The sequence below is a fragment of the Motacilla alba genome, chromosome 1, assembly GCF_015832195.1.
Source record: "Motacilla alba alba isolate MOTALB_02 chromosome 1, Motacilla_alba_V1.0_pri, whole genome shotgun sequence".
Lineage (NCBI taxonomy): Eukaryota > Metazoa > Chordata > Aves > Passeriformes > Motacillidae > Motacilla > Motacilla alba.
The window spans coordinates 84,941,784-84,954,876 of record NC_052016.1 but is presented as its reverse complement, the minus strand read 5'-3'; the positions used below and the strand labels follow the sequence as shown (position 1 = coordinate 84,954,876).

The 13,093-nt window shown below is 38.8% G+C and overlaps 2 protein-coding genes across 8 annotated transcripts in view; one reads left to right on the top strand and one right to left on the bottom strand.

Annotated features, from left to right (window-relative positions):
• The window catches only part of STK24 (serine/threonine kinase 24), a 49,181-nt gene extending 44,811 nt beyond the window's left edge, over positions 1–4,370 (top strand). For both annotated transcript variants that reach the window (XM_038138003.1, XM_038138012.1), the window contains exons 9-11: positions 636–704; positions 1,641–1,777; positions 4,125–4,370. In XM_038138003.1, coding sequence (XP_037993931.1) covers positions 636–704; positions 1,641–1,777; positions 4,125–4,161 — 243 coding nt within the window. In that variant the 3' untranslated portion in view covers positions 4,162–4,370. The remainder of the gene's footprint in view (positions 1–635; positions 705–1,640; positions 1,778–4,124) is intronic.
• Positions 4,371–5,030: 660 nt separating this feature from the next.
• Positions 5,031–13,093, bottom strand: part of FARP1 (FERM, ARH/RhoGEF and pleckstrin domain protein 1) — a 207,128-nt gene continuing 199,065 nt past the window's right edge. For all 6 annotated transcript variants that reach the window (XM_038137943.1, XM_038137980.1, XM_038137951.1 and 3 more), the window contains one exon: positions 5,031–12,065. In XM_038137943.1, coding sequence (XP_037993871.1) covers positions 11,984–12,065 — 82 coding nt within the window. In that variant the 3' untranslated portion in view covers positions 5,031–11,983. The remainder of the gene's footprint in view (positions 12,066–13,093) is intronic.

The window sequence follows — 13,093 nt, the reverse complement described above, 5'->3', positions numbered from 1 at the left end:
ACTGTATTTTTAAAATCTCATTCTGTATAGTAAACTAAAACCAGTACAGTGTAAATCTAGGCTGGACTTTTGAAGAAGGCATTTTGGTCTTTTAAGGTCTTTTTTTGGTCTTTGTTACAATGTAACAAAGAACAGAATCTGTCTCTGTCCAAAAAAAAAAAAAAAAAAAAAAATCCAAACCCAAACAACCCAGAATAAGGGATGTTTAAGAACTGCTCCATTGTATTTTCTGCAAGCTGTGTGGCCAGTGCAGGTAGTTGCTGTGCTGGCTCCGAAAATTCTGGAGAGATATAAGAATATTGTATCATATGGGATGAACGTTGTAAATATCAGCATGTCTGTGATTTAGTTAATGCTGAGTAGGATTGTGGGAGTTTGGTAGTTTTGGTTTGTGGTTTATTCCCTTCTAATTTTGAGCTTGCATGTATTTGAGGTGCTGCAGTCTCAAATTTTAATTCAGCCTCTATTTTCCACAATGCTTTGGAATAGTATGTTGTAGAACATTTTCCATATATGGAAACAGAGCTTTCATAAAGTGTAGCATGTTGGAACTACATTTTGTCTTTAATTAGCATACAATGAGGATGCCTTTTTTCAGAAATAAAATTGGTCAGATTTTTTTTTTTTCTTTAAAGGAAAAGGATATCCCAAAGAGGCCTCTATCCCAATGCCTGTCAACAGTTATATCCCCTATATTTGCAGAGGTAAGTTATTGCTTAAAACTTAACAATTCCAAAGTTTATCTGAAAAAAATTGAAAAGTATAATGAATGACACCTAAGGTTGCTACTACCAATTTTGAACCTGCTGTGTTAAGTTTTAGCTGTGCCTGTGGTATGTCTGCTTCTGAGATCTGTGTTTTGCTCCTAACAATACTTGATATGCATGATAGTAACATCAGCCATGCTGGCCTAAAGCAATGAACATGACAAGAAAAAGGTGTTTAAATGTTGGGTTGCAGCATTCTATTTTTGACACTGCTTTATGTATTTATCTTATTAAAATTTCAAGCTCTTCACTGTTTCAAGATACAGTTGAGAGTAGAGCCAAGCGTTTTACTTTTGAATTTCAGTGTTGAAAACTGAATCTTGTTCCCATTCTGAGTTTTATATTTTTAATACTTTCCCCCCAAATACTTAAAAACAACTTGGAAAAAGAATATATGAAGGATAAGAGAAGAATTTATGAAGATATGATTATTTTAAAAAGTTGATAAAATTACTGTAGTGTGTGTATATATATATATATATATATATATATATATATATATATATATATATATAAGCTATAGGCGTGCAAGTATGGATACTGAAGTATAGGAATCATATCTTGAAACCAAACAGCTATGGGTAAATACTGCTTTTTTTCCTTGGGATACTTTGTTGTCATTTTTGGCTGTGAGCATGCTGAAAAGGATGTGTGAAGATTGAAGACGTGTGAAGATGAATGACATCCTGATGACTACTGTAAAGACAAACTACTGCTTGAAAAACGTCTTCAGTATGTGAGGATGTAAGATGAAAGTCAAATGCTGGCATTGTGAACACTCATGGTCACTTCCTAACAAGCTTCTGCATTATATTGTGTATAGAAATATTTATTAATATCTTATTAATGTATTTCTTCCTGGTTTCCTTTCAGTTGAAAGAGAAGAGTGAGGTGTGTGGTGGTAACACTGATTCCATAGAAGAACTGAGGAAGGCAGTTTATTTAGCTGAAGAGGCTTGTCCAGGCATTGCAGATACCATGGTGTCACACCTTGTGCAGAGGCTTCAGAGGTAATGAAACTATTGCAGTACGGCTTACAGAAAACTGCAAATCTGATTCTAGAAACATTTGGCTTATGTTGAATTGAAAGAATTAATTTTTGTTACTGATGGAGAAAAAAACCACTTGTGCCTGCATTTTGTGCAGTTGTGTTTGCTTACTGGAAAAACGCCTGATCATATCAGCAGTTCTAATTTCTTGCTTCAGGTGAGAGCACATATGTGTTCATCCTGTTGGTGTGCATATTATGTGTCAAATGACACTGGACAGGCTTTTCCCTTTGCAGGTCATATAAGAGACACACACTTCCTTGGTGTCTGGGTGTGTGTTGCAGAGAACACTCTGTGTCACTCTTAGGTTCTTTTACCCACATGGATAAATTGACTGTTCCGTTGGTCTGCGTTTCCCTCCCTCACATGGTCAGTGGTTCCTTGTTCATTCATTAAAGACAGCCTGTATGGCCTTTGGGTGACACCTCCAAAACCAATTTTTGGTCTTACTTCAAAGGCCAAATTTCATGAGATTTTCTAACTGCCTTCCTAAGGAATGCATTAGGAACAAATAATCAATTTTCTGTTCCTTTAAATACTGCACAAGAAAAGATAAGAGGTATAAATTTCAGAATTGCTGCTGGAAGAGGCTATAAATGTAACATTGAATCCAGGAGCCCACAGCTGTTGTGAAACTCACAGCAGCCAGATTGGATTGCTTGGTACTAGAAAAAACTCATGTCAATGATTAATCATGGACCAGTACATGGAAAAAGATCACCCTGAGCAGGTGTCTCTAACCACAGCTTGGTAAAGTTTAGGAATTCACAGCTTTGAGGTTGAAGCACAGGATTTCCAGGCTGACACTTTCTCCTTCAGTGAAAACCAATGCCAAGAAACTTGCAAGCAATCATGTTTGTTGCTTTATGGACTGTTAAGAATGAAGCCCAGTCAGCATCTCTAGTGCTGAAAGGTTACGTCTAATGCCAGATGTCCTATCCTGTCTCATTTGGTCCTGGCAGACTTGAAAGAGTTGCTGGAGCTTCCATCTCAGTTGTTTCCATTAGGGGTTCCAAAATTGAATCCAGTCTTTCATCAGCTAATATTTCAGTGTCGTATTTTATCAGTCTGGGACAGGATCTTCCTGGAACCGGAAACCTCAAAGACTTGATGCTGCAATTGAGGCTGAAAATGGCCATGTGGAGACAGTGCCAAGACATGGGCATTTTTGGGAATGCTGGAAGTGATCTTACTTGTTCTGTCATGACAACAACATTCATAATTTATTCATAATTTTTTGTCCTGTGAGAAAGATTTCAGAACCCTTTATATACTTGTTTAGCATTGCTTTCCTTCTGTTCTGCTTCCTTGGACTGTTACTGTTTTTCTTGGTCATAATGCCTTAGAGCAGTGAAGGCAAGCACTCCATTCTCTTTCTAGGAGAGAAAAAATTATTCATAGAGAATGCTTGTCAGGGGATCACATCTGGATGAACTTTCTCTTTTTTTTCAGGGATGATATTCCAGCTATCCCATTATATGTGATAATGACTCCAGAAAGGGAGTGAAAGAGTGAATAGCAAGAACTCCCACTAAAAATGAACTTGAATCATTCCGTAGCTTAGTAGGTTTCCCTTGGGGATAAAGCTGTTTTTTGGAGCTAGTCAAATTCTGAAAAAATAATTCCTTCTTGTTCGAGTGCTACAAGAAGTAGCATGCTCTGTTACATCATTAGGTCATTCAATATAATACGCTCTCAATTTGATAGCTAATTACTGAAGATAGGTTTTCAACAACAAGTTTCTGATTACATTTTCAATCCCTTTTATGATTGGTTAGAACTGGATTTTGTAAGCTTGTCTGAATGAATTAACTGGGACCCTCAGAATAGCTGCCCAGTAATGTGCATGAATCCAGTTACCTTTCTCCTCCAGTTTTGATTTTGGATGTTTGGTGAAGTTTACTGGAAACTTAATGTGATTAAAAGGTGTGCTTATTTCTTTGGATGATTTAAGAATCTACTTAGATCAAGAGATAAGAGTTGTTGTGGCCCAGTAATATTTTGAAAAGATTTGATGTCAGCTTGCAAAGTAGGAAAGTTGGAGCCACTAAATGCTCTTCCATCATTAAGTGCTGCTCAGTAACACATCGGAGCACAGGTTGTTGCTGTTTGTTAGGAAGCAGTGATACTCTAACAGGGTTGTTCAGTTCCACAGCTCTTCCTTTAAGGTGTGGTGGCAGTGGTGAGTGTCATTGTGCAAGGGAAAAGGCGGGAACTTCAACATCATAAAATGGAATCACTTCATTGCTGCTTCTTGTAGATCGCCTTTCTAAAAGTTGCAACAGTAACTATTTCTTTTCCTCTTCAGATATTCCCTAGCTGGAGGAAGTTCATCATCCTACTGACATACTCTTCCTTCCTGGCTTTCCCAAGACAGCAGAGATCCCATGGTGTCTGCATTGAAGGCGTGCACCCTAATGCTGTTCTGCCTCTCAGTCTCTGGAAAGTCCTTGGGAGGAAGGACATTCTAAGAGTGAAAATGAAGTCTCTTGGATGGAGGCAATGTTTTTCAGCTCCTTAAAGCTATAATTTTTTAAAATGAAAATTCACATATTCCAGGGAGGTGTCCTTTTGTAAAATCTGAAATGTATATTTAGGTTTGTGATAGAGAAATTGAAGATATTGAGAAACCTCAGGTATCTTGCTTTAAGAATTCCACTGAGAGATGGAGCATGGTTGTTGGAATTGTGTACAGATATGTATATAATGTCTTTTTTAAAAGAAAGCCTTTCAATGTGCATAAGGAATCACTGTGTACAAAATGGTAAAGTGCTTTTGTAGATAATGTTAGTGGGGTAAACATTTGACAGGCCATAACTGAGTATTGCCTTGCCTTTATTACATGTAAAGTTTGAATTATGTGATAAGTGAATCTCGGTTAGATTTTTGTATGTGAAGTATTTGCCATAGAAAGAGTTAACCCTGTATTATAGAACCTTCTGTTTGTACCTCAGCACAGACACAATTTTATTCTGTTTCTCTAGCATTTCTTTCTTTTTACTTGTATTCTGAACATCACATTCTATTTATGGTACTACTTCTAGTTGTTTTAAATTTCATACACCTGGTCTCTCAAAGCTTTAAATTTAAATTACTGTTTTTCCTAGAGAATTAGTTCTTTCATATCTTCAGTTTCAAACTGTGCCAATGCAAATTCTGAAATAGTTCAGTTTTAGTAACAGGTATTTGTGAAGCTTGTGAAATTCAGACACGGTCTTTTTTTCACCTGAACATGTTTAAATGCTCAGAGAAATCTTTATTCCCTTCATTTATTCTGAAATACCTCCTTAAGGTGTAGATTCTGAGACAGTGGCAAGTATTTCTTTATCATGCCTATTTTTATCATTAAAACAAAAGACTTTCAGCATAAAAGAAAAATCATCCATGGATCCAGTATTTGGTCTCGCTGCCTAGATCTATGCATCTCTTTACCAAAATGGATAGATGTTGGACAGAGAGACTGCAAAGCAGCGTGAGTGCTGTGTGCTGGGTCCTGCTGCCTGCCTCTCCAGAGAAAAGTTTCTTCTTGAAATTCTGAATTTTAAAATTTCCAGTATTCCTGTGAGGGCTTCTAGATAGCTGACTATAGGTGTCATAGATCTTGGAAACAGTAATACTAGTTCATTAGTTGTATGCACAGTTGATTAGGTAGCTGCTATTTTTTTTCTCCCCACAGTATTACTCTGAGGTTTACCTTGGTTGGTTTCACCAAGACTATATTCAGGTTCTTATTCCAGTAGCTAAGAGAGCATTTTTGCCTTCTTTAATGAAGAAATTGATGACTTTATGCTTTGCATGACTGTGAAGTAACTTAATATATTTACTTTTTAAAAAAAATATAGATGGGAGCTTTGGAACAGAAAGGATTAACATTTAAAATACAGGCATATCTGCCTGGCTTGGTACAAGAAACCCAGGTACTCTAACCATTGTGGAAGCTGGTGAGATCTCCTTCCAGGACTTCTATCACCATGATAGCCCTTAGTCTATGCATATTAATAGCCTTAATTTATTAATTTAAGAATTTAACAGTAAGAGGACACTGTCTTGCTAACACAGCTAATGGACTTCTGCCCAGGTTGAAACAACAGCTGGAAGAAATGTAGTTGTGTGTTCATCTTATGGCCATGCTTTCAGGCATTACTCATTTGCCAGCCTAATGAGGTAATGGGTTTCCTTTATGGCTAAGGGAATTTAAAATAAATTGAACAATGCTAAAGTTTGAGCAATGTTTTACAACTCCACTTTGATTAATATTTTTAATTATGTTGTTTAGTGTGCTCCTAAGTGTTATGGATAGCCTCACTTTTGAGGAAACAAATTTAGCACTGCTTTTGTGAAATGGGCATCAGACTGCAGTGCAATGGAAATTTACCTGTTGATGTCTCAATATGAGAACATTCAACCTTCAGTAGATCCCTGTGCTGTGACTGCACAAAGAAATCAACAGGTGTGTTTGCATTGGAAGTATAAATTGATCAGTGTAAGCTGTTCCCTAGTCATCTGTTATTGTAAGGACTGGAAATTAAAGTGAGCTTACTGGGAGATGCACAGAACTCTTGAGACTTAGTGGGGAAGTTAAACTTACGCTGCTGGCTTGAATGTCAAGAATTTATCAATCAGCAAGTTGAATTAAATTCTAAGCTACAGTCTTTGAACACTCATTTGAAAAGTTATATATATGTGTTTTGAGTTGCATTTTAGTTGTGTTCCAGGACTGTATGTTGAGGAAGTACTTCTCTGAGTAGACAGTGGCAGAATTTGCTTGATGAATGTGTCAGAGCTTAAGATGAGTAAGACTTGTGGTGAGGACAGGTGGCCAAAAGGCTTGGGCATTTAGAAGAAGACAAGACCTCATTTATGGTAGAGATGTGTATTTTTATATGTAATATACAGATTATTTAAATATAGACTATCCTAAACTGAGATTCACTGAAAAAAAAAGTGTGCTGTATCTTGAATGTAGAAGTACAATCATTTGCTATTAAAAAGTATTGATGCTTTAAAAATCAGGTCTATATTGGTAACAGAAGAGGAGCTTCATTTGAAAGAAGCACCACCTCAGTTTCTCAGAGGAAAAGAAGTGTATTGATATTTTTGAGAGGTTTTTTTCATGCTTAAAACATGTCTGTGTTACGATGTTGCACTGATGATTTTTCTGTGCAGGTAGTACTTCCCTCAGTCTTGACTATACTAAATGACAAGCTATCCCTATTTATGCAAACCTTTAAATTAGTAGAACTGCTTATTTGTCAGGGATTTCATGATTAGGCAGTAAATAAACTCACTGTTTAAAAACAATAAAATCAGTTATTTGAACTGAAGGCTTGCTTTTTTATAACTCTCAGATCTATTTTGTTACCCTAATTTTCTCTGCAGTTGCACTTTGTAGTTGCTGATCAGTTTACTGAAGGATGATGTGCTAGGGCACAGAACACTTTTGGTGTAGTAACAAAGCAGTAACTTCACTCTGCAGTGCCGTGGTTCCTTTGCAGCTCCATCGCAGTGTGTGAGCTTGTGGGAACAGAAGATAAACTGATCTTTGTGGAATGCCCTAACTGGGGTGTTCTGCCCCTGCTGTGCAAGAGGGGCAGGTGGAGGGGGAAGGTCAGGCTGGGTGTGTTGGCACCTCACTGCAAAGCAGCTGGCTCAGTGCGAGTTCCCATCCTCCTGTAGCCTGGCACGCCATCATCTGCCTCTTAATGTGCTTTCAGTGTAGTTGGGCAATGTCTTCTTTAGCTCTCACTACTTTCTGTGTTGTTCTTACTACTTTTTAAACTGCGTGGTAGCAGTTCGTAGTAGTTGTACAGTAACTTGAATGAAATGTGTTTTGCCTTCAAAAATGCCACCATTGGAAGATTATCCAGAGTGCTGATAATATCAGCACAGGTGTCATGCAAGGATCAAGTAGGCTGCTGGGGAGGAGCTGAAGGTATAGCACAAATGTGTTTCCTGCTTTTAACTGTGTTGTGCAGATGTGCTGGGAACTGCACTGAAGTACATGCCATGGACAAATCGTGTGCAAGGGTTTCTTGCCACCTTGAATGCATGATTTCAGAGGACCATGAAAGGGTGTGTCTTATTTTCTGTAATGTTGCTGCCTGTTTATAACCGTGTATTTAAATTTTACTTCTGTCACTCTACACCAACACAGTAAACCTCCTTGTAAACTACATAACGAAGAAGGAAAAATTTCATGAAATGTTGCCACCTGAGTGGTCAGTGAGATGAGATTCAGGGCCCCCTCCCTGGAGGGGATGCTCTTTGGGCTTCTAGAGCAGTTATTGCCCGTGTGTCAGTAATGATATGCAGAAAGGTTATTAAACAGTGTTGTATTTTTAATGGCAATCAGATCAGAATTTGTAGCACTTACAGATGACAGTGATTTAAAGCCCACCTTGTAGCCTCCATCTTGCCAGTCCAGTGAAACTGATTTAAATGCTCACAACAAACTACATGGATTGCACCTTTACCTCGTGACAAACTGTGTGACAGCTGCACTCCTGTAGTTGTACTTCATTACTATTTTCTGCTCATAAAATCTGTATGTGTGGTACATTGCCCGTTATTTTGTCCCCTACCAGCTTCCCTATGCCCCAGGGCAGAGGCAGTGTCCATGTGCTGTAGCAGCTGGAGTTGTGCATCTGCCTGCACATAGGTAACTGTGCTTTTGAGGGCTAAGACCATGTAATTGGTCCTGTATAGAAAGAATGGGCAAAATTTGGTTTTTCAGGTCTTTCTTGATCCTTGTTCTTGGCTGATGGAATGGCAGGCTATTACACCTGAATTTGTCTCTAAAATGAATTTTTCTTCCTCCTTAGTCAGAGACTTTTATCAAGATTTCTGCAATCACAGCGTGTTTTCCCCTACCTGGTGACTTGTCTTTCAGTCTGTCATTTTTGTCTGGTTTCAGCTGAATTTACAAAGGCATTAAGGTGTCAGTGTTCTTCAAATAAAATGTTCTGAAAAGAGGTCGGTTTGAGGTATATTATCAAACACATCTTAACAGAGGTTAAATTAGACAGCAGATAAATGGTGGAGATGTTTAATCTTGTTGAAAAAACCACAGGATTCCAGGCTTTTTTGATCCGTTTGCCTGTGGTGCAACCTCTTTCAGGCAATGAAGTCCCTGTTTTGTTTTTATTTTTCCATTATTGGAAACTGGCAACTATTTCATGGTGAGTAATAACAACACCAGCAGCAAATCTCCTGGAGTGCCCTGTCTGAGGTTTTCCTGCAGCTGAGAGAGATGTGTTTAGTGACAGCTCCTGACCTGGCACACAGTGACCCTCCCTCTCTGCAGGCCCTGCTTGACTGCACAGGCAGTGCTATGATGTGAATCAGGATTAAAAATAAGTGGTTGTACATCTGAATTTTCTAGTACATTTCAGTTTTATTCACACACGTGGACTCTGCCTGTTTCCAAGATACGAGCATCAAGACAATAGATTTACTCTCTTACTATCATTTCAGTTTTGGGTTAACCCTGGGAATAGACACCTAGGAAAATGCTGACAGGTGACAGCAGTTCAAATGGTTCCATTTTAAAAGTAAATGGAAAGTCACATTAGTAGAGCAGAAAAAATAATCTTGTGTTATACTTCTTTTTTAATAGGAAAAATAATACAAAAAGGTGTAAATGGTGATTAGGTGTGTATTCTGAAAGTTGCACCCACAGCCTAACTTGGTCTCTGCCCTTAACAATAAATATCACTGTATTTTGGTCTTTGCCTTATTTTCCAAATAAAATTAAATAAATCTTTTCACCTTGTGTTAAACTGAAACGTAATGAGAAAAGATCTTGATTTCTTTGGAGAGCTCAGAATAAACTACTGCAGCAGACAGCAGTTAATGAACATTCTATCCAACAAGCCCCAGGGTTCTAAAATAAAATTCAGTTTTGGCTGAATTAAGGGCATGGCCCTCAATATAATTTCCATTTTTAAAAAAGCCTCTCACTGTCATAGACAACAATTCTATAGGGAAGATGCAGGGCCCTCTCTTGTAAGGTACTATTTTACCACTCAATAATAATAATTTTTGGCAGGACCAGGTCTGCAGCGTTTTACTTCATAGCAACATCAAGTGCTGTTGCTTTTTCAGCATTGTTTTCCCAGACCAGTATGGCTGCAGCTGAGTTGTTGTTCACATGTTTATTCACCTGTTATTTCCTCTCCTTGCTGTGCAGATCATTGCTCGCATTCCTGGTCAGTCCTGAAGCACTGGAATTCCTGTATGTTACCACAGGGTAGGGTCACAGGCTCAGAATGGACAAGGCAGTGGGACCTGTAGCTGAGAAAATGGGCTTCAGATTTTCCTACCTACTTTCCAAGTTTGTTCTTCAGCACATCTTAGCCAGAGGCAATGCTCCAGGGTAGGTGTGATTATTGCACTGGTATGGAGAGCCAGGGGCACTAGCTGAGGCAAAGAGCAACTGCAGCACTCTAGCTGCCCAGGGGGCTGAAGGTCTCCCTGCAGCTGAAGGAAATGCTCTGAAAAGAGTTTCCCTTTGTCAGGGTGTGCTTGGATTTGGCCATGGGGACTGCTGCTTGTCCTTAGGGGTTCGGAGCCCATCCTCATCTTGGACAGAGGTATGTCTGGGGTTGGGGGTAACAGAAAGAACGCTTTACTGTCTCGAAACAGGCATATGTACAATGGTGTTGTGAGGTATTTTATTCCCTTTTGTTGTGAGCAAAGCTGTAAGAAGCCATTTTACACATTGCACACAGACAAGCCATTAACAAAGCGAGCAGCTGGATGAAGAAAAAGCAGGGATAGAACTTCCCCAGCTTCGTTTCCCAGACTGACCTTCAGGCCCCCTCTGCTTAGCACCGTGCTTCCTCCAAGGCCTGTAATGGTGATGGGTGTTACCAGCACAGCAAACTTCTTTCTGCCAGTGGAACTTTTACATCACCCTAGTGACAATGTTTCTTAGAACATGAGGGAAAGCATCTAAGCCTTGCAGATACAGTGCTGCCAACCTTCTCAGCACGCCACCAGCTTATCCAAAATGCGGTGCCAGCTGATGTTCAAGCTAGGCATATGAAATGGGTAGTTCTGCTGCAGGTAGTGTAAGTTGCTCTCTGTCTGCCTGAGTCCCAGGGGAGAGAGGGAGAGACTGAAATTCCAACAATAAACTGCAAGTCAGTTTGGGATGTGTAGCAAGCAGGATGAAAACTTGGGGCTTCAGTAGTACCCCCCAGCTTAGAGCAATTTAGTTACCAAAACACTGCAAATGAATCACAAATAGCTGCGGTTCTTGTAGCATACAGGTTTTCTTTCAAGTTTGTAAAACAAACAGCAGAATGTCACCACAGCCTTTAATTTCTTCTTGTACATAACCATTCACAGTACATTAACAGCCCAAATAATATTGCACTGGATTATTTTAAAATTTTTTTGTCTTGCAAGTAGTACTCACTTTTCAAAGCCAACAGATGAACAATTTGGTCAACTTGCACCAAAAAAATGGTTAGGTAAGAACCCTATACTTTAGTTATACCACATGGATTTGTGACCCCAAAGGGAAATGAGAATGAGCTGTCAACTGTTTCCTTGTTAAACATAGAAAATTAGTAAATCGTTGCTGATTAAATGTAGAAAGACTGGGGAAAAAAGCATGAAATCTGAAAGTTATCTCATTCCTGTTAGACTGCTTGCTGTATATATAATTATATTCTATACTGTGAAAATCCATCTACATTTAAAAGCCCAGCAGTCTACAGATTAACATGGTAAAAAAAAATAATATATTTTTATGAAAAGAGAAGAAAATAGTGTTTGCCTCAGAGGAGAAAGTTTTCAGGTTTCAGTCATCTGGGAATTCTTTTAGGTGCAATCTTTGAGGCAACAAAACGTCTTTTGGCATTTGGCACTCTAATAAGGACAATATTTTAATACTGGCACAAGCTAAAAACAGCACAGAATGACAAAATACAAGACATGAAATGAACCGCAGCCACTGGGATGATGGTAAGCTAGTTTGTATATTCAGAGAACTGAAACAGTTTTGCTGAGGAATTGTGAAAGTTTCTGCAAAACCATACTTAATTCTCTTCTTTTACCAAAGTGTAAGTTTTCCTAAACTTGGAGGGAGAAAAAGAGTTTCAAATGTCCTCTAGAAAATCAGCAGCTGCTGGACAATCAACACAGAGGCTTGTTCAGCCGTCAATAGGCGTGAGGCTCTTTGTGACTCAGAGCTCGAGTGCGTGAGGCAGAGCTGGTGGCACTTCGGATCACTTCCATCCATCTGTGAGGAGGCACAAGGACAGACACAAACAAAAGGAAGGTCAGTTCCCAGGGGAGGATTTCTTGACAGATACAGTCTGTGCTATTGGTTGTGCAGTTTGATTTTTAGTGCCTGCAGGAGCATCTTCCTACTTCACCCCTAAATCTGTCTCAAGGCAAGAGGATCAAATGCCAAAACTGTAAGGAAGTTTGGAGAGAACAGACAGCAGGTATGGGACCCAAAACTGGTGAAGTTAGTAGTGGTTTTACTTGCTCTGCAGACATCAAATATCTTTTTTTCTGAGTGGTTCAAGCAATGAGCAATTGAGACCAACCATTCTTAATCTGAGAGCAAAAAAATGTACTTTAGCTGCAATTTCTGCTTCTTTTTCCTAGAACTGATAAAGGCATTTTGTGTTTTTATTTTATCACCACTTTCCCACAATTCACCTCGTTTAAAGTTTTGGACTGACATGGCTAAAGGTTAAGAGCAGCTTTCTTTGATGAAGACACCATGATTTTTGACATGTTCATGCTTCATGTAAAAGAGCTAAATTAGTTCCCTGTATGAACAATCACAAACCACAAATTAGGAGTAGTGCCTTTTCCCTGACTCTGCACGTATCTGAAGTTCAGTGGGAGGTGTAAAAATTACATGGTGAAGTGGCATAAATATGTAGCACGAACAGCTGCTTCTATAAAAATTGGAATTTTGTTTCAGGTGTGGATTTTCCATGCAGTTGTACTAAAGGGAGCAAAACTATTCTGAAGAGCTACTTAGGTGTCCTGTGATCTGTTCACATGCTTCCTGAAGTCTGAGGCATGGAGCTCCCCATACAGCCAGCCTGATCAATTTTGACTGGATAATTCCAGGTTTTGCAGTAATTACCATTACTGCTTCCATATCATCACAACGAATCACTTGATTTTTTAGCAGTATCAGGTTTAAAATTTCTTTTATAATTTTAAAAGGTCCTTTCTCCAGTTGTGCTGAACCACTTGCTGATCCAACTTATTAAATAAACATTGTATCTACTAACCTTTGGAAGA